We start from the raw sequence: 22,046 nt of genomic DNA, 5'->3' as shown, positions 1-22,046 counted from the left end.
TTTTTCAGCCAGAAACAAACATGATAAATTAGAAAAACAAGACAAACCAACAATTAGAGTGACTTGGAAATTGAACCTAATACAACCAAATCCTAACTTAGGAACAACACTAGATAACACAGTGAACTAGGAAATTAAAATACTACTAATACTCGGAAACTTCAAAACACTAAACGTACACTTGACACAAACATAGGAAAATTGGACATGCATGCAACAAAAAGTTTCTAGGGTTTGATACCACCAATGCCACCAAGACCACCAACTCCACCACCAATGCCACCAAGACCACCAACTCCACCACCAATGCCACCAAGACCACCAACTCCACCACCAACACCACCAAGTCCTCCGGCACCGCCAATGCCACCAAGCCCGCCGAGCCCTCCAATTCCACTGACACCGCCTATTCCACCTCCGACGCCCATGCCGCCGCCAATTCCACCAAGAGTTGGCAATACACCAGCATAGCCACCAACTCCTGCCCAGCCACCAACGCCACCAAATGTCATGAAATTCTTTTGGTCATCAAGTCCTTCACTAGGTGTTGGAGCTGTACTTATAACCTGAGTGTTTACAGTTAGACCATGAGTTTGAACCTCATGAGCCTGAGGTAGACAAATTAGGAACGACTTCTTTTAGAAACAATAATATATGAAATGATGATACAATATAATATTTTATATATAGTTTAACTTTTATACATTAATAGTTATAAAAGAAGTTATAATATCATGTCACACTATCCATAAAAAGTGTGACTTAAAAGATACACTATCTATCATGCCACTGATAAGGTGAAAAAATAACTATAGTGTCCCGTCCATAATTAATGTTACGAAGTGTATATAAGTTAAATCTTTATATGTACTGAAGTAACATTATCCTTGTTCACAAAATAAAATAAAATGGAAACCTGCGTCTGAGGCTCGTTTGGTTTGGACACTTCGGGAATATTTCTTGCTGTTGCATGGACAAGTACAAGTGCAAACACAAACATTACATACCAACTTGCCATTTTTTCTACTCTTACCCCTTTCTCTCTCTCACGCTCACACACACACACAATGGGATAAATTTTACTTCTGCTGCTGTGTGGTAAGGAAACAAATGGTGATGAGCAGGGGTTTTTAAAGGAGGGAAAGAAGGCAGAGGACAGTTGTGAGAAGTGAAGAAAGGGGCAAATATAGTAAATGAAGGGTATTAAACGCAGCCCTAACAATCTCGAGAGTGGCATTCTTTCTGTATTGCACAGTGTTAGGTAGATAAAAAGAAGGGATCATTTAACGTTTTAATGTCAACTCAATAACAACAAATTTCAAACAGTATATGTTTTTATGTCTCTCACGTTATTCAAGCCAATCAGGGGCCATGCATGCAATTCTTACGTGCTCTTTGCGCAACACTTGTTGTATCATAAGTAGGTCACATGACCAACAATATATTTTTAATTAATGTGCTAAAATTACGTGAGATAATATAATAAGTCAAGGTTATGATGATTAATTTTATAAATTCAAGGCAAAAGATTGTACTATGAAGTAATCAATTCAAAAATCGTGTGACACTATCCTCAATTGTCTCAACTATTTCTGCCATCTCTTTGGTCACAAAATTAACTATGAGAAATCTAAAATTATCTTGTCCAAAAACTGTTAGTGAAGATACTATGCACAATATTTTCTTCCATTTGGAAAGGGGCGGATTTAGGTTATTTTTATGGTGCACGTGAACTAATGGTCTTTCCGCCTAACTAGGTATTTATGTATATATTTCGTAAATTTGATCTAATATTATTTGTTGGCATTCATGCTTCAAAAAAAATTAAATTGTGCACTTGATTGGATACTGAGTTATTTATCCAAAGTAACATGGATCGATTCTCGTTTAGAACTTTTTTTTCTCACTTTTTTAGAGGTGTACTTATGTTCTAAAATTAAAATTTTTAGATCTGTCTGATATGTCATAGGTTTAGAAAGTACTTAGGTTTTCCTATTCTTACTAACTCTCTTAAGCCATCTGATTATTATTATATCCTTGACAAGATGTACGTTAGGCTCTCAAACATTGAAGGACTAACTTATGAATATAGCTGGTAGGACTACACTTGCATTCTCTACTCTTGGGGGTATTCCTTCTCATGCAATGTAATACACTTTATTACCCTTCTCTATTTTAGGACAACTATTCAGATATTATCAAAATAAATCATATCAAGCACTTGCAAATGTAAGTTCCTTGGCCATGTGGTTAGCTACCTCAAAATGGCGGTGATGAGACTAATTAATAAAGTAGCTACAGGTTCAATTTCCATAACTTTTATATTGATCGCCACTGATTGAAACTCTGTAAATAACGTATTTTCAACCAATTAATATTGTCTAAATACCTCCTATTTTGTGGATCAGAAAATCATACTAATGAAAACACTAGTAAGTGCGGTCTCCGGTCCACTTTAATTGATTTTTTTTTGTGATTCACAATATTTTTAGATAACAAGTAGGAATTAACTTTATTTTTCCAAAATTGTCTTGGAGTAAAGAGTCTAAGAGTATTTGTTATATTTTTAATGAACAAATTAGGATTAATATGATCAATTGCATTATTAATTAATGCTAAAAGCTGAATTCCTTAATATATACTCCATCCGGTCCACTTTAAGTGATTTTTTTGGCTCTTTTCACACATATTAAGGAATTCATCTTTCAGCATTAATTAATAATAAAATCGATCATATTAACCTTAATTTGCTCATTGAAAATATAACAAATTAGTCTTAGGCTCTTTACTCCAAGGGCAACTTTGGAAAGAAGAGTTAATTCCTTCTTGATATTTCAAAAAATTAAATATTATAGATCACAAAAAAGGCCAAAAAATTACTTAAAGTAGACCAGAGTTAGTATATAAAAACAATCAAAAAAATCAATTAAAGTGAACCGGAATAAATTATTCTTGAGATGTTGTAAAAAGAAACTAGAAATTCAGAACGAAAATTGGAACGAATCTATTGGGTTTAGGGAATCGCAGAAGAAGCTACCACATTTGTCAGGCCCATTAAAGGGAAACAAACGAAACAGAAAGCTAAACTTTTTCTCTGACTTCGAATGTGTAGGTGACCAGCTAGATGATGCAAAATATTGCAGTGAACTTACAAAACTTTACACAATTTAATATTTTTGTTGACTGATCATCGAACCATCAATTAATGAACTTCTAACTGTATCCTAATATAATAAGTGTATTTCGCTTTATTATCATAGCTGTGATGAGATAAATAAAATTCATTCACCCTTGATCAAAGATTAAATAGTAATAAATTTAGGATTTAAATTCTACGGATTCAACCTTTAAGTTTCTTAGCGTTAAATTCATTGTATTGTTTATAAGTTCAAATCTATTACATGATTTTTATACATAAATTTAAGTTTGCATCGAAACTACTTAGTTCAGATGAACCAGGTGCCCCAGCACTATATTTGCCTCTTAGCCTATGGTCTCAGGTTCGAGGCCCAGAATATAATAAATCTTGGGGATTTTTACCTTCCTATACTACATATGAAACTTTATTACCCTCCCTAATCAAGTTTTAACTTAATTACATGGTATATACAATTTACCAATTATATACAAATTAGTATTAATGAGTATTCCTTTATATTAGAAATTTATTAGGAAATCGGTTATTTCTCATCCCTGCTCTCTCTCTCTCTCTCTCTCTCTCTCTCTCTCTCTCTCTCTCTCTCTCTCTCTCTTTCCCCCTCTCCCCCCCTCCCCCTCCTCCTCCTCCTCCTCCTCCTTCTCTGTTCTTGTAACGATCCGGCCGGTCATTTTGAGAGTATTAGCCCCGAACCCCTAATTATTGCTCCCTTTATTTCATTTTGTGGTTACATAACTTGCGGGAGGATTTATTTTTGATTTCGGAGTAGAATGAGACACATAATCCCTAAATTGAGAGTTTAAGTTCTAGGAATTGACCGTAGTTTGAATTGGGTGAAGACGACTCCGGAAGGTTCCAATAGCTCCGTATGGTGATTTTGATACTAGGAGCATGTTCGGATGTTGAATTGGAGGTCCGTAGGTCATTTTAGCGTCAATTGGCGGAAGTTAGAAAATTGGATAATTTTTGGAAAGATTGACCGAGAGTGGACTTTTTGATATCAGGGTCGGATTCCGATTTCAGAAGTTGGAGTAGGTCCGTAATATCAATTATGTCTTGTGTGCAAAATTTGAAGTCAATCAGACTTGATTTGATAGGCTTTGGCATCAGATGTAGAAGTTTGAAGTTTCAAAGTCCATTAGGCTTGAATCAATGTGCAATTCACGTTTTTACCATTGTTTGATGTGATTTAAAGGCTCGACTAAGTTCGTATGATATTTTACGGCTGGCTGGTATATTTGGTCGAGGTCCCGGGGGCTTCGGGTGGATTTCGGATGGCTAACGGATTAAATTTAGACTTGTGAGAATGGCAGAAGTGCACCAGTTCTGGTGCAATCGCACCTGCGCAAGATTAAATGCAGGTGCGAGCTCACAGAAGCGAGCATTTAGGCGCAGATGTAGGGCTGGAGGAAATGGCATGTGGTCGCAGGTGCGACGTAAAGGCCGCATAAGCGAACGAGTGCTTGGGAGGCCTGTCCGTAGAAGCGGACGTGTTTGCGCAGATGCGCACCCGCATGAGCGAGCTTTGAACCGCAGTAGCGGAATTGGGCAAGGAAGTTGGGACCGCAAAAGCGGCTTGGAGGCTCGCAGAAGCGAATCCACAGAAGCAGAGTGAGGGGACGCAGGAGCGGAAGAAGCCGCAGATGAGGGTGAGCGGTCGTTTCTGCGACGCCGCATAAGCGGTTAAGTTTCCGCAGAGGCGGAAGTGCTGGCAGGACACTAAAATACTAGGGTTCGCGATATTTGCTTCATTTTAAACATTTTGAGCTCGGGTTTTGGCGATTCTTGAGAGAATTTTTGGAGGGATTTCTTGAGGTAAGTCACTTGTGATCATTCTTATCCAATAACTTGTGATCATTCTTATCCAATAACATCATTTCCCCATTGAATTTTCCACCTAGTTTGTGTGTATTTAAGGTGAAATTTGGGGGGTTGAGGCTAGGGATTTGGAGAGTTTAATTTGGGGATTTGAGTGGCGATTTGGTGTTGAATTTTGGTAAATTTGGTATAGTTGGACTCATGGTCGAATGTGTGTTCGTATTTTGTAATTTTTACCCGATTCCGAGATGTGGGCCCGAGTTGACTTTTTGGGACGATTTTTCAATTCTTTGCAAAAATTATAGTTTCATTATTTAAATTAGTTTCTTATAGTTATATTTATAGTATAAAATTATTTTGGCTAGATTCAAACGGATCGGAGTTTAAAAATCGAGGGAAAGGCATTCTTAGTGACTGATTGAACTTATTTGAGGTAAGTGACTTGTCTAACCTTGTGTGGGGGAATTCCCCTTAGAATTTGGTACTGCTGTAACAATTTGTGATGTGTGAGTGTCGTGTACGCGAGGTGATGAGTGCGTACACGGGATAAATATGAAAATTCTAGTTCTTGATGAGTAGTCTTCTTTTAATTCCTTAACTTAGTTGCCTTAGCATGTATAGTTATCATGTTTAGCCTAGTATCACATGCTTACATGTCTTAACTATTACTTGCAATTTGTACAGTATGCTTAGTTGAATTACCTGCTTCCTTGATTTTGTATTCAGTCTTTAACTATAGGATTCCTTGCTGTAAATTCGTTGTTCCATAAGTTATGAATTGTGTATTTACCTTTGGGACTACAAGGCGGTACCTCGCGAGTTTTCTTATCATATATTTACTTTTGGGACTACGAGGTGGTACATCAGGAGTTTCTCCTGTTGTGTGTTTACTTTTAGGACTACGAGGCGGTACCTCCGGAGCTCCCCCTGTCGTTTATTTACATTTGGGACTACGAGGCGGTACCTCGGGAGCGCCCCCTGTTGTTTACCTCTATTTGTTGTGTTGTTACCTTCCTGAAATTTCTCATTGTTAAATTCTCAGTCGTTTTATTATATTATTATATCTTTTGCTTTGTTTCCTTTTTATTCCAGTAGAGCCCTGACCTGGCCTCGTTACTACTCTACCGAGGTTAGGCTTGGCACTTATTGGGTACTGTTGTGGAATACTCATGCTACTCTTCTGCACATCTTTTTGTGCAGATCCAGTTTCTTCTTATCAGGCTAGATACCAATGCGATAACCGTTCGTGGAGACTCCAAGGTACATCTGCCAGCGTCCGCAGATCTCGGAGTCCTCCTCTACCCTTATTATGTTGTTTTTCCTTATTCTTCTTAGACTTTGATATATAGAGACACTTAGTATTTCTCTTAGAAGCTTGTGACTTATTTCTACCGGATTTTGGGAGTTGTAATTATTTGAATCGCAGTTTCTATTTATATTTCATGTGTTGAGGTTTGAGTTTAGTTTATATTCTATTATTCCACACAAATGTTAGGCTTAACTAGACATAAAGACTAAGTATCGTCATGACATCCTACGGAAGAAAATTTGGGTTTTGACAAGTTGGTATCAGAGCACTAGGTTCATAGGTGTTATGAGTCACAAACAGGTTTAGTAGAGTCTCGCGGATCTGTATGGAGACGTATGTACTTATCTTCGGGAGGCTATGGAATAGTTTGAAAATTTTCACTTCTTTGATTCCTTGTCGTGCAAACTTGTTGACTTCGGGATTCTAAACTTCTGTCTTTCTATTCTCTCACAGATGGTGAGTACACATATAGCTGGATCAGATGACCAAACACCCGCTCCCCCTGCTAGAGCCGCGAGAGGCCGGGGACTTGGTAAAGGCCAATGGCGTCCACGTGGTGCATCCAGAGCACCCGCACAAGCTGCTACAAAGGAGCCACCAGTAGCTCCAGCTGGAGGTCAAGCACCTGAGATGCCTATTACTGCACCAGACCTCGATGAGACTCTAGCCCAGTTTCTAAGCATGTTCAGTACTTTGGCTCAGGCAAGATTGATGCCACTTGCTCCTGCCACATCTCAGGCCGAGAGAGAAGCACAGACTCCCGTCGCTGGTACCCAGAGCAGCGGGTCTAGGTCGACCAGGTTCCAAAGGTCGTACCAATGCAGCCGGTAGCTCCAGTTCAGTCCGGGGTTAGGGTAGCAGTTTCTGAGGTAGAGCAGCTCAGGCTCGAGAGATACAAGAAGTACCACCCTCCTACTTTCAGTGGCTTGGCGTCAGAGGATTCCCAGGTTTTTCTTGAGGAGTGCCACCATATCCTCCGTACTATGGGTGTTGCGGAGACTAGTGAGGTTTCTTTCACTACGTTCCAGCTTAGAGGAGCAACTTATAAGTGGTGGCGAGCTTATGAGTTAGGTAGTCCGGTTGAGGCATCTTCACTCACTTGGACTCAGTTCTCGGATATGTTCTTGAGGGACTATGTCCCTCATAGTCTCAGAGATGCATGACGCGCAGAGTTTGAGCAGTTGCACCAGGGTTCTATGACCCTGTCAGAGTATTCAGTCCTATTCAGTGATTTGGCTAGGCATGCACCAGCTTTGGTTGCTACTCTTCAAGAGTGGGTTCGTCGATTTATTGAGAGGCTCAACCCCAGTATCAGATTTAGCATGGCCCAAAAGTTGGAGATAGATATTGCGTACCAGTAGGTAGTGGGAATTGCTAGGGGGTTGGAGGGTATGCTGACCCGAGAGAGAGAGAGGAGATAGATGCCAAGAGATCTCGAGAGGCTGGCACTTATAGTGGTAATCGTGCCCCAAAGACAGCTCGTCAGGGTAGGGGTTATATGGGTCACTCTGTTCATTCAGCACTTCCAGCTGTCAGCGGTGCTCCGGCCACTCCTAGGCCCTAAGATCCCTATTATGCACTGCCAGTATCTAGTGTACCTCCTGTTCGGGGTACTTTCACCGGTCAGTCCAGCCGATCAGACCTGAACCAGTCGCAGAAGCCACGTCCCCCGAGAGCGTGTTTTGAGTATGGTGACACTCGCCATATGGTGAGGGATTGCCCCAGACTTAGGAGGGGTACACCTCCACAGATTTCTCAGGCACTGTGTCCTCCACTCGGTCCTTAGGCTATGGTTACAGCACTAGCTACCACCCCACCTGCACAGCTAACTAGAGGTGGAGGTCGGACAGGTAGAGGTCGCCCTAGAGGGGGAGGCCAGGCCAGAGAATCCAGGCTCCATTTATTCCTATGTGTCATCTTATTTTGCTTCATATTTGGGTCTATCCTATGATTCTTTGAGTTCTCCTATCTATGTGTCTACACCCACAGGTGATTCTATTATTGTTGATCGTGTGTATCAGTCGTGTTTGATTGTTCTTGGTGGTTTGGAGACCAGAGTCGATTTATTATTGCTCAGTATGGTGGATTTCGATGTTATTTGGGCATGGACTGGTTGTCTCCCTATCACGCTATCCTTGATTATCACTCCAAGACGATGGCATTGGCTATGCCAGGTCTACCGCGTCTAGAGTGGAGAGGTACCTTAGATCATGTTCCTAGTAGGGTTGTCTCATTTCTAAAGGCTCAGCGGATGGTTGAGAAGGGGTGTGATGCATATCTGTCATATATGAGAGATGTTAATGCCGATACACCTACCGTCGAGTCAGTTTCGGTAGTGAGGGATTATCTAGACATATTTCTGGCGGATCTTCCGGGCATGCCGTCCGATAGAGATATCGACTTTGGCATTGATTTGTTACCGGGCACTCAGCCCATTTTTATTTCACCCTATCATATGGCCCCAGCAGAGTTGAAAGAATTAAAGGAACAGTTACAAGAGTTGCTCGATAAGGTTTCATTCGGCCCAGTGTGTCGCCTTGGGGTGCTCCTGTCTTATTTGTAAAGAAGAATGATTGTTCTATGCGAATGTGTATTGATTATCGCCAGTTGAACAAGGTTACAATGAAGAACAGGTATCCGTTGCCAAATATAGATGGCCTATTTGATCAGCTTCAGGGTGCCAGAGTGTTCTCTAAGATCGACTTGCTTTCAGGATATCATCAGTTAAAGATTCGGGAGCCAGATATCCCGAAGACTGCTTTCAGGACTCGGTATGGTCACTACAAGTTCCTTGTGATGTCTTTTGGGCTGACCAACACCCCAACAATATTCATGCACTTGATGAACAATATATTTCAGCCATATCTTGACTCTTTTGTCATTGTGTTTATTGATGACATTTGGGTGTACTCCCGGAGTCGGGAGGATCATGAGCAGCACCCGAGGACTGTGCTTCAGACCTTGAGGGAAAAAAAGTTATATGCAAAATTTTCGAAGTATGAACTATGGCTAGATTCAGTGGCATTTTTGGGTCATGTAGTATCGAGTGAAGGGATCAAGGTAGATCCGAAGAAGATTGAAGTAGTGCAAAGTTGGCCCAGACCATCCTCAGCTACGGAGATCCAGAGGTTTCTTGGCTTGGCGGGGTATTGCCATCGATTTGTAGAGGGTTTCTCGTATATTGCAGCACCTATGACTAGATTGACCCAGAAGGGTGCTCCATTCAGGTGGACTGAAGAGTGTGAGGAGAGCTTTCAAAAGCTCAAGAGCGCTTTGACTACAACCCAGTATTAGTGTTGCCTACTAGATCAGGGTCTTATACGGTGTATTGTGATCCATCACGCATTGGTCTCGGCGCGGTGTTGATGCAGGACGGTAGGGTGATTGCCTACACATCTAGATAACTGAAGGTGCATAAGAAGAATTATCCGATCCACGACCTCGAGTTAGCAGCTATTGTTCATGCCTTGAAGATCTGGCGGCACTATTTGTATGGTGTCCCTTGTGAGGTCTTCACTGATCACCGGAGTCTACATTATCTGTTTAAACAGAAGGATCTTAACTTGCAATATCGGAGATGGTTGGAGATGTTTAAGGATTATGACATCACCATTCTCTATCATCCCGGGAAGGCCAATATGGTGGCCGATGCATTGGGTCGCAATGAGGAGAGTTTGGGCAATTTAGCATATCTACCAGTAGCAGAGAGGCCTTTAGCCTTGGATGTTCAGGCCTTTGCCGACCAGTTTGTCATATTGGATGTTTCCGAGCCGAGCAGAGTTTTGGCTTGTGTGGTTTCTCAGTCTTCTCTTTATGATCGTATCAGAGAACATCAACATGATACTCTTAGAAACTTGTGACTTATTTCTACCAGGTTTTGGGAGTTGTAATTATTTGAATCACAGTTTTTATTTATATTTCATGTGTCGAGGTTTGAGTTCAGTTTATATTATTTTATTCCGCACAAATGTTAGGCTTACCTAGACATAGAGACTAAGTGCCGTCACGACATCCTACTGAGGAAAATTTGGGTCATGACAGTTCTTTCCCCAATATTTCTTCCTTAATTTTTCTATGCTTTTTATCCTCTCTTTTTCCCCCAGGAAATCCATCAATGAATTTTAATTGTTTTAATATAGAGTTTTAACTTAGCAATTTCCTTTCATGTTTTATAATTGGTGTTCGAATTAAAATTTTCAATCAATAAATTTTGATGGTGTTTTGATTCTTCACCATTGACATCCATTAAAAAGCTTCAAATCTTTGAATTCGAATTCGGATTTTTAAAAACTATTGTTTGTTTGGATTGGTTGTTGTTGCAAATAATTGAGAATATTTTTAGAGTTTGTATCTTAATTTTGAGGGTATTTGGTGAAGATTAGACTTTATTTTAGCTGAATTGCATATTGAAACTCGAATAAATACTTACGAAATTGTATTTAAATTGTATGTAAATTGTATTTTAAGTTGTATTCTGTTGTTATTATATATTTTTATTTGAATGTTGTATGAAAGTTGATAAATAGTTGTATAATGTACGAATCATTGTATGAAATTTGTATTTAAGTTATATATACTATATTTTTACATAAAGTTATTGATATATATCAAAATTATTGTAAGAGAGAAAGTTCTAGTTGGAATTTCAAAGAGGAAGAAGAACACACCACTTACAAAATATATACAAAATACATACAAAAGACATATTTTACAAAATTTGTATGAAAATTGTATTTAAGTTGTACGATGTTGTAGTTGTATTTAACTGGGCAAAAATAATGTATAAAAGTTGTGGATAAGTTATAAATAAGTTTTATACTATATAATTAGTTACATAAAATTTATTTTTAGTTTATATGTTGCTGTAGATGGATCAAATTTGTACGATTTTTTATTTTTAATTTGTATGTTGTTATACCATTCAAATTTGTATGCTGCTATTGTCACTTAAAATATCATTTGTCGCGTGAAGTTTTTTTTATTTCACAAGTGGGTGGTAGAATAAAATGAAAATAACATTCTCGCGCGATGATATTTTTGAATAACTAAATAATATGTAATTAATGGATAAAAAAAAAAACCAAAAACCAAGAAAGAATTATATTCAATACAATTAATTATCTTTATCATTCTTTTGAATTTTACATGCATTATTCAAACATAATACAATTAATTCCTTTTGTAGGAAAAAATAATATAATTGAGAAAGCAAGAATGAAATGCAAGGACAGAGTGCTAACGATGTATTGCACAAGAACAAGCTTCCTGTTGGGAGAAAACAAATGAAAAAGCAGAAAAGAAAAGAACAAAATAACGAGGAGGAAAAATAAGTGAATATACTTATTAAAAAGAGGGGAATCTATAATGGAGAAAACGATGAGAATCAAAAAGTTTTGAACGGTTTTTGAGTATATCACAAAAACTCGAGTAAGAGTAATTCAACTCCCCAGAATTGAGGCAGAAAAATAAGAAAATTGGAGAGTTAAAAAAAGAGAGAAAATGGCGTAATTGAATCCCCTAATTTAAGCCACTAATTATGAATTGTATATAATTTATAAGTAATTATTGTTTAGTTCGGATAATATACAAAACTAGGATAATTTTGATAAATAAATTTTAAATATTGTATAGGAAGGAAAAAATCCTTAAATCTTGGTAGGGGAGGCTTGGGTCTTGTGCGAAGCCAATCCTAATTAATCGGGTCCCCAAAATGAATATTAGATACGGAAAATAGTTAAAAATACCCTTAACCTATTAGAAATGACTCAACAATGCCATTCATTCACCTTTTGGCCAAAAAATGCCATTAACATTTTTTTTAGTATCAAAATTGTCCCTTGAACTAACATTTGACTTACGTGGGGCTTTATTGCAAATCCACGTGGCACTCTCTGATTAGTCAATCTTAAGAAATAAAATAATTAGACCAAACCCACATATTCTAATAGGGTTCTTCCAGTTCGTTACTTAAATTTTTCTTTTCTTCTTCTTTTAAAGTTTATTATCACAATTTCATTTTTTGCTGCGTAAAAAAATTGATTCTTCTGGTGTAAGTATTAATTTGTCGAAGAATTTTGCCGAATTAACTTTTCATTGAGATCTCCGAGAAAATTGGTATGGATGAATGGAACTAACGGGTAGTGCCCGTCTGTAGATATTGTTGTGTTAGTTGAATGAGACATATCTTTTGTGGCATAATGCATTTTAAAGCTGCTGTTTTTTGGTTGAAAAAATCTGCATTTTAGCAACTGAAAAACTATAGTTTTTGGTGTTGAAATGCTGATTTGACGGTCATTTTTAACACCATGGAAATTTGCTTGTTGCTTGTTTAGTGTTAAAATCTATATTAAAACACTATGAAAAACGGCTATTTATTGGGCTACAATTCTAATATATTTTAGCATTTCTAAAGCTGCTATTTTAAAGTTAACTACCTGCATTTTAGGCAACTGAAAAGCTACAGTTTTTGGTGTTAAAATATAGATCTTGACACTCACTTTAACATCATGAAAGAACCAAACATTAACTCAAAACAGTAACATTGCAAACTATCACATAACCTGTAGATTGCTCTTAAAACAAAGGCTTGCAACTGCCTTACACCAGAAGAACCAACCCTTTTACAAAGCAAAAAATGAAATTTTGATGAAAAACTTGAAAAAAAAAATGAGAAAAAAAAACTGAAGTAACGAATTGAAAGAAAAAAGAGGGAGGTCAAGAACCATAGTTTCTTGAAATGTGTCGTGAAGATGAAGATGAAGAAAGGATATTGGGTTTAATAGAAATATGGGTATCATATTGGTTGGGTCTAATTAATTATATTCATTAATTTGATCAATCGAAAAGTGACACGTAGATTTTGAAAAATCCCCACAAAGCCAATAAGTTAAACATTAGTTCAAGGGGCAACTTTGATACTAAAAGAAATGTCAATGGCATTTTGGTCCAAAAGGTGGATGATGGGCATTTTTGAGTCATTTCTAATAGGTTAAGGACATTTTGACCCTTTTCCGTATCAGATATTGTTACGACCCAAAATCACGCCTGTCGTGATTGCACCTATCTCAATATTAGGCAAGTCGACAACCTCAATAAATCACAATTTCTTTTAAGTTTGAAAACATAATATTTAAATTCAATACCAAAAATCTCACCAATACCGACATAAAATACTCCCAAAACCCGGTGTCACTGAGTACATGAGCATCTATTTGATAAGAAAGTCTGATTGAAAAAAAACACTGTCTGAAAATATAGAACAGTACAAAAACTGAAAGGAATAAGAGTCAAGGTTTGCGGACGTCAAGCAACTACCTTGATAATCTCCAATAGATAAAGCTCCGAAAAACTAGCAACCGCTATGTCCGGAAGTACCTGAATATGCATACGAGATGCAGGGTATAATATCAGTAGAACCAACTCAGCAAGTAACAATACTAAATAAAGAACTCAAAGTAGTGACGAACTTCACAACTAAGTCCAATTACAGTAATTTCCAACATAAGATGGTAGGCATGCTTTCGAGTTTGACAATTACGGCCAAAACAGTAATTTCATGTCAAATTCAACTGAAATAGAAGATAATATCTCTCAGAAATTTTCAAAATAGTGATATATGACAACTGAAGTGCAACAATAATGAAATCAATGCATTCTCTCAGATCAACAGTCACTCAGTCCTCCCATTCACTCAGTACTGGGCACTCGACACTCGCACTCAGTAGGTACCTACGCTCACTGGGGTTGTGTACAAACTCCGAATGGGCTCCTTCAGCCCAAGCACTATAATCAGCACGGACAACTCACGTGCTATAGTATAATATCTGGATCCGCACGGACAACTCACATGCTGCACAGACAACTCACGTGCCATAGTATAAATATCTGGATCCGCACGGATAAATCAAGTGCTGCACGGATAACTCACGTGCCATAGTATAAATATCTCACAATCAGGCCCTCGGCCTTACTCAATCATCAATCTCTCCAGTCTCTCGGGCTCTCAGTAATCATAAAAACCAGCCCAAACAGAAATGATGCAATATATCAACAAGGAACAATAGAGACTCGGATATGATATACAAATAAACTGTGACTGAATACAAAATAATAATTTATCAGATAATTCAACATGTACACGACCTCTGTGGGTCCCTACAGTGCCAACACATAGCCTAAATATGCTTTCTAACATGATTTGTGGTTCAACTTCTCTAATACTTGGAAAATGTACAGATTATTCAACTACACAGTTTCATAGAATTTGACCTAGTCAAAATTCCTACGGTGTACACCCACACGCCCGTCACCTAGCATGTGCATCACCTCAAAATCAATCACATATCACAAAATTCGGGGTTTCATACCCTCAGGACCAAATTTAGAACTATTACTTACCTCAAACCGTGTAATTCTCTATTCTGCTATGCCTTTACCTCGCGAATAGGTCTCCAAACGCCTCGAATCTAGTCACAAATAATTCGATTAAGTCAATACCACTTATTGGAATTAATTTCATATGAAAATACTAATTTTCCAAAAAAATTTAAAATTGCACTAAAAAATCGCCCGCGGGGCCCACATCTCAAGACCTGACAAAAGTTATAAAATATAAACGCTCATTCGACCACGAGTCCAACCATACTAAATTTATCAAATTCCGACAACAACTCGAGCTTCAAATTCTCAAATCTATTTTTGGAATCCCCAAGCCTAACTCCTCAAATTACACCTCAAAAACACGTAATCTAATCGGAATACTCAATAATAATTCAATATTATTGACTAATAATGATCACAAGTGACTTACCTCAAGATTTTCCGTGAATTCTCTCTCAAAAAATGCCTCAACACGTGTTTGAAAGGTCCAAAATGACAAAAATATCGGACCCTTCTGTTTTTGTAGCCTGCCCAGCGTTTCCCCTTCTGCGGAGCACTTAACCGCATCTGCGGTCTCGCAGGTGCAAGGTCCACCCCGATTCTGCGGCTTCTTTCGCTTCTGCGGACAAGAGGTCCGCTTCTGCGGCCTCACATTTGTGGTTGCCCAAGCCACTTCTACGAAAACGCCCCTCCCCTCTTACTTCTACTTCTGCGATCAACTCGTCGCAGATGCGAGTCCGCTTCTGCAGTCGTGCGTTCGCACCTGCGACCCCTGCCTTTGCGAAGCCAATTTCGCTTCTGCGAGCTCGCACTTGCGAGCTAAATTCTGCATGTGCGATTGCACCAGAATGCCAAAATTTCCAACAGCTGTTTAAATCCAAATTTCGATCCGTTAGCCATCGAAAACTCACTCGAGGCCCTCGGGACCTCAACCAAATATATCAACAAGTCCTAAAACATCATACGAACTTAGTCGAAACCTCAAATCACATAAAACAACACTAAAACACGAATTATACTCCAATTCAAGCTTAAATGAAGCCGAAACCTATCAAATCAAGTCCGATTGACCTCAAAATTTTGCACAAAGTCATAAATGACACAACAGACCTATTCCAATTTTCAGAATTGGATTCTAACCCCAATATCAAAAAGTCAACTCCCCGGTTAAACTTTCAAACTTAAATTTTTATTTTAGCCATTTCAAGCCTAATTTAACTACGAACTTCCAAATAATTTTCCGGACACGCTCTTAAGTCCAAGATCACCATACAGAGCTATTGGAATCATCAAAACTCTATTTCGGGGTCGTTTACACATAAGTCAACATCCTGTCAACTATTTCAACTTAAGCTTTAAACCTTGGGACTAAGTGTTCCAATTCATTCCAAAAACTTACCGGGCCCGAACCAATTGCCCCGGCAAGTCACATAACAACTATAAAGCATAGATTGAACAGTAAATGGGGGAACATGATTGAAATACTCAAAACGACCAACCGAGTCATTACAGATATTGAGTGGGAAGCCCAAAAAAATTGTACTCCACTTTGCATTATCTGTTTTTTTAAAGTTTTTGCACACTTCAATCTAAAAGAGTAAAGGTAAAATTATATATCTCACTAAATTAATATTTCACTAATTAAAATAGTAAATATAAAAATAAAAATAAAAACAGTACTCCTATTATAGAAGTGTTTTATTTTTTTAGAACGACGAATATTCTAAAAAAAATTCAAGTTGCCAAAAAATGACTAATATTTGGAATCGAAACACTTGTTATTGTGGACTGATTTCATTTTTTTTTTCGATTTAGTGAAAGAAAAAACCCTCATCGAATGATCGAATTGTAGTTGTTGAGTTTCGAAATTCGAAGTTGTCCTGTCGTTATTAATTTATTGAACATTAGACATTTGAGTTAGTAGACTTATCGCCCGTTTAACCATAGATTTTGGCTTTATTTTTTTTAAAAAAATTAAAAATATTATTTGTTTATAAAATATGATCATGTTTTGGGATTTTTTTAAAAAATTTCTAAGTTTCCAAAAACTGATTTAGGGCATTTTTTGGGTGAAATTTTTTCTCCCACTCACAAAATTTCATTTTTTTTTCAAATAAAATACATGTTCAAACACAGCTTCAACTTTCAAAAATTATTTTTCAATACAATTTCAAAAACTCTTTTTTCAAATTCTATTCAAATTTATATTCAAACGCTAGCTTGATTTTTAATTTGTTTGGTAGTTGCTCGCTTTATTTACTGTACATGAGACAATAAACTAATAACACCGAGAATTCTCGTTTTTCTTATCTTAATTGCGTGTACTAAAGTCATTTTATGTTTTGGAATTTGGAGTATCAGACTTGATCATACTTTATAGAGTTTTTTAAAGAGAGAATGTAATGTTTTAAGCAACGATAAATTTGTCTTTGCGTAATTTATATATTACGGATTCTAGCCATAGAATCAGCCACTAATACTTGCATTAGAGCAGACTGTCTGCGTCACACCCCTTAGGGTGCGCCCTTCCCCGACTGACTTACTTTTTATAAAAAAAGGAATGAAACATTTTAGTCCTTCATAGCTTAGGAACGTATAGCCATGTGAGGATCACGTGAGGGGGCAATTTCGTTAAGTTTCTTAACTTGGTTACATTTACTAAATGCTCAACTTTTGCATATTTGAAGGATTATTTTTGTTAAAAGTAATATTTTAAGGAGCAAATTAATACAGATGTCATACTTAAAGGACTATTTTAACTAAAAAACGCAATATATATTAATTATGCTACCAAAAGAAATTGCTTAAAACTATCTTCCAACCCTATATCATTTGTACCTCTGAGTCCTTCATATAATTGTAGAAATGGAGATCGGAGTCCTTTTTTCTGTGTCTAAGAAAATTATAAGGAGTACTATACTCCTTCTCTTGCTTCTCTCATTTGGTATGTAATTATCAATTTAATTTTTTCCATTTTTTATTTGATTAACATTTATTTTCATAATAATAAAAGTCTCCTCATAAGAAGCCTTTTGTAAATCAAATTACTTGGCGTCATATTTAATTAGTATATATATAATATCTATTTCTGTTTATTTTTTCCTAATTTGAAATCCTCTTTTAATTTTTTTTTTTTTTTGGGTCAAAAGTGTTTGTGGCAACAGGTGATCATAAAGCTGCGCCTGAGTGCCAAGGAAAATGCGAGGATTTTCCAGATTGTGATGAATTTTGCAAAAGAATAGGATTTAGCTCAGGACAATGTATTCCACCGCTTCACCAATTCTGTTGCTGTGATCCATAGAAATAAATTTTACAGTTTTATGTGCTCCTAATAAGCATGCCTTTTCTGCTACATTTAATTGGGTTTTAGTTATATACTGAAAATTAATTTACACTATCAGTGTATAAAAATTAAACTTTTCTGCATTCAGCAAGCATTGAGCTTTGTTTTGGCCATATTTCTTCGTTGGGGAGGGAGGGGTGGAGGATTGACAAAGGGGTTGTTCTTGATTCACATTTACAAGACAAAGTATCACGAGCGGCTCAAAGCACATGTGCGACCTAAAGTCAAAATTTAATGTTAGGCCTAAATTTTAAAAAAAATGTTATGATATGTAGTATATTTTTTATTTGAAATCTACTTTTCTAGCTTTTTGAGATACAAATTTGTTAATATTTTTTTTTTATAATTGATTTTCTTTAATAATTTCTTTTCAATTGATAGTATAGCCAACCTATTCTTGAGACATTGTTAGTGTTAGGTAAGATTTTATCGTAATTTTGAAAAACTTATTTTCTTATGAGGTTTTTTTAAATATCTTTAGATCTACTATTTCTAAAAAAAATAGGCCCCCAAAATTTGGGGCCTAAGGCACAAACTTTACTTGTGATAACCTTAGAGCCTCCCCTGCAAAGTACTTGTCATAACGTTTTATCGTGTCCTTCGTAGATCGATTGATAATTGCGTATATAAGGTTTTATATAACTATCCATAAAAATCGTGGTAAATCATATGATAATTGGAAGTCGGAAATGATGGCATTAAGGTTTCACGTTTGATGTGATTTGTGTCATTTCACTTTCAAGAATAAAGCAAAAAAAAATTAAGAAAAAAGTATACAAGTTTCAGAATATTATAGAAGATTCTAAATTCGTGCTTCTACCTCTACTTGACACGGGGTGGGGGAGATCGTTCTTATCTACTCATTCTTAACCTTTTTTTCTCTATTTAATATAAACTTTACAAACTCTGTTGAGCAAATTATCAGTTATAATAAGAGTTCCGCTATAGTAAGGATGCTTGACGGAGAGAAATTGAATTCTGATTTCTTATGTTGGCATCAACAATCTCGAGAGTTCTACAGTTGGGGCTAAATCGAAGTCTGATGAGAAAATTGGGGCTAACTTGAAGTCTGTCGAGGGATCTAAGACCGAAGATTAAAGACTTGCGTATTAGGCCACATGCTAAAGAGTATTTATGTATTGGGCCACAAGGTCTGCTGGTTCAACATAACCCAACACATAAATAGAAGAAGACAAGCCATTTAGTTCAAATACAAACTAGCTTTAATACAACTTTATATTCCTGAATATACCTATAACGGTATATAAAAAATTGTACATAGTACGTAGTACATATAATTGTATTTTGTTTATATTAGACAGCCAATACATAAGAGACAGATATAAGTTTAATTTTCTATCCTTATCTATTGAATACTTATATAAATATCCCTGTACAGATTAAATGGAATACATAGAAAAATTCTCAAAATTTTGTAGCTCATTAGCTCTACATGGTATCAGAGCAGTAACTCTAAGATCGATCCTATTGCCTTCCTCTTCATCAGTTTCTCTTTTTTTCTTCATTTTCATTCGTCAATCTTCAATGGGTTCTACACCTGAATCTACTGAGGCCACTTCAACAAACATCACCATTTCTGGGAATAATGGAGGTGGAATAAAGGACTCAAGCCATCCCTACTTTCTTCACCACTTTGATTCACCAGGCATGAACTTGGTAAACACAAGCTTTGATGGTAGAAGCTATGGAGGTTGGCGCAGTGTCACGACCCAAAACCTAACCCGTCGTGATGGCGCCTATCGTGATACTAGGCAAGCCGACCTTTCCAAAACACTTTTAGAATTTAACAGAAATAATTTAAGATATTTAAAATAACCGGAGTTTTTCATAAAAAATGGGGGTAAAACCCAAATAAAACATAAGTGCGGAAAAATAGCCCGACATCAGGGTGTCACTAAGTCATGAGCATCTAATAACCAATCTCGAAACAGAGTCTACTACAGTCTGTGCCAAATGCCAATACAAGAGAGAAAAAATAACAAGAAAGGAGAAACAAGGACTGCGGACGCCGGCAGCTACCTCGTAAGTCTCCGATAATCAGCTCGTGCATGAACTTAGCGACCGCCAGAACCGTACTCACCTGTATCTGCACATGAAATGCAGGGTATAGCATGAGTACAACCAACTCAGCAAGTAACAAAATTAAATAAGGAATTGAGAAGCAGTGACGAGCTATAAAAATACAGTTCATATCAAAAGTTTTCAGTAAAGAGTGAACATGCTTTCAAATCCAGTGGTATAAGTCAAATTAGTTCAAGCCCAAGTAAAAATGATATGAATCTTCCAGAATTTCACAACAACATCGGACAACAACTAAGTGCAACAATAAATAAAAGCAAGTAAAGCCTCTTAAGGCAACAATCACTCAACTCATCTCATCAGCTCATACTCTCGGCTCTCAACCCTCAATACACCCTCTCAATAGGTACCTGCTCTCACTGGGGGTGTACAGACTCCGGAGGGGCTCCTTCAGCCTAAGCGCTAAATTGCTGCGGCGCGCAGTCCGATCCAATATTGTTGCGGCGTACAACCCAATCCAATATTATTGCGGCGTGCAACCCGATCTAATAATATATATAGCCCGAAGGCTTGTTGCGGCGTGCAACCCGATCCAATATTATTGCGGTGTGCAACCCGATCCAATATACCTCACAGCTCGCAGCTCGGTACTCATGCCCTATCTCAGTCACTAACCTCTCCAGCTCCTCGGGCTCACAGAATTTCATAATAATTAGCCCAAACAGAGAATACAACAAGTTTCAACAAGAAATGAGAGGGAACAGAGACATAACACACAAGTAAGACTGTGACTGAGTACAAGACAATAATTACCAGTCAATTCAACAAGTATTCGACCATTGCGGGTCTCAATAGTGATATCATATGGCCTAAGCATGGTTTCTAAGATGAAAGACAATCAATTGCTTAAAGACAAGGAAATACAAGTAATAACAATGGCTATTCGACTTTACAGCCTTACGGGACGGACCAAGTCACAATCCCTCGCGATACACGCTCACACGCCCGTCACCTCCAAATATTCACATCATACAAATTCTCGGGGTTTCATATCCTCAAAATCAGATTTAAGACTGTTACTTACCTCAACCGCGCATAAATCCAACTCCGAAATGCCCTTGCCTCTCGAATCGGCCTCCAAATGCCCCGAATCTAGTGACAAATATTACGAGATAATCAATATTGCCTAAAAGGATCAATTCCACAAGAAAACTACTAAAATATAGTCTAAAATCAGAAATCGGCTCAACCCGGCCCCCCGGACCCACGTTTCGAAACCTGACGAAAGTTACAAAACCCGAAAGACCATTCACTCACGAGTCTAACCATACCAAAATCCGACCTCAATTGCCCCTCCAAAACCCCAAAATTCACTTTTCAATTCCCAAGCCCTAATCTCCCAAATCTCACATCAAACACTTACAAACTAGATGTAAAATCAGTGGAAAAATATTATTATTGACGATAAAAAGGCACAAGGAACTTACCTCAGTGATTACTCCAAAATCTCTCTCGAAATCCCCAAAATCCGAGCTCAAAATGATGAAAATGGTAAAAAATCTTGAAGTGTTCTATTTATAGGTTCTGCCCAGACTTATCGCACCTGCGGCTCCATTTCCGCATCTGCGAGCAACGCCCCACTTCTGCGGAAAAATCCCTAAACTCAGCCTCCGCTCCTGCGATCCAATGACCGCATCTGCGATCTTTGCGGGTGCGGGAAATACATCGCACCTGCGGTCCAATCTCGCACCTGCGCCCCTAAATCCGCTTCTGCGACCATCGCAGGTGCGGGAATGCCATCGCACCTGCGTCCTCTACCCTGATCCTCCTTAGCCGCATATGCGGCTCCTCCTTCGCTTCTGCGGGCTCACACCTGCAGTTCCCACTCCGCAGGTGCGGTTACACCAGTAGCAGCAGCTTCAGCTGTAATTCTTTAACTCCCATCAAGCCGTTAGCCACCTAAAATCACCTCGAGGTCTCCAGGACCTCAACCAATCATA

The 22,046-nt window shown here is 37.8% G+C and overlaps 1 protein-coding gene and 1 long non-coding RNA gene across 3 annotated transcripts; one reads left to right on the top strand and one right to left on the bottom strand.

Moving 5' to 3' along the window:
* On the bottom strand, positions 1-1,110 carry LOC104096355 (glycine-rich protein 23-like). 2 transcript variants are annotated; one of them, XM_009602721.4, is made up of 3 exons: positions 917-1,110; positions 335-608; positions 1-265 (listed from the first exon to the last, which is right to left on the bottom strand). In XM_009602721.4, exons 1-3 carry the CDS (start codon positions 1,016-1,018, stop codon positions 228-230), a joined length of 414 nt encoding a protein of 137 aa, XP_009601016.1. In that variant the 5' UTR covers positions 1,019-1,110; the 3' UTR covers positions 1-227. The 2 variants fall into 2 exon arrangements, with proteins under 2 accessions (XP_009601016.1, XP_033512054.1); XM_033656163.2 differs by having other exon boundaries at positions 1-608.
* Positions 1,111-17,468: 16,358 nt separating this feature from the next.
* On the top strand, positions 17,469-18,057 carry LOC138899567 (uncharacterized). The gene is made up of 2 exons (XR_011411276.1): positions 17,469-17,607; positions 17,813-18,057. It is a non-coding gene; the product is annotated as an uncharacterized lncRNA (long non-coding RNA).
* The last annotated feature ends 3,989 nt before the right edge of the window (positions 18,058-22,046 follow it).

This window comes from Nicotiana tomentosiformis, chromosome 9, assembly GCF_000390325.3.
Source record: "Nicotiana tomentosiformis chromosome 9, ASM39032v3, whole genome shotgun sequence".
In the NCBI taxonomy this organism is placed as follows: Eukaryota; Viridiplantae; Streptophyta; class Magnoliopsida; order Solanales; family Solanaceae; genus Nicotiana; species Nicotiana tomentosiformis.
Note: the sequence above shows the minus strand (reverse complement) of the source record. Positions and strands in the feature narration are given on the sequence as shown.

Excerpts from the sequence above, each read along its gene's own strand:
- LOC104096355 (XM_033656163.2), bottom strand. The coding sequence starts at position 1,018 with ATGGCAAGTTGGTATGTAATGTTTGTGTTTGCACTTGTACTTGTCCAT. Across the intron at positions 609-916 it reads CAAACGAGCCTCAGACGCAG|GCTCATGAGGTTCAAACTCA; the intron begins GTTTCCATTTTA and ends TGTCTACCTCAG.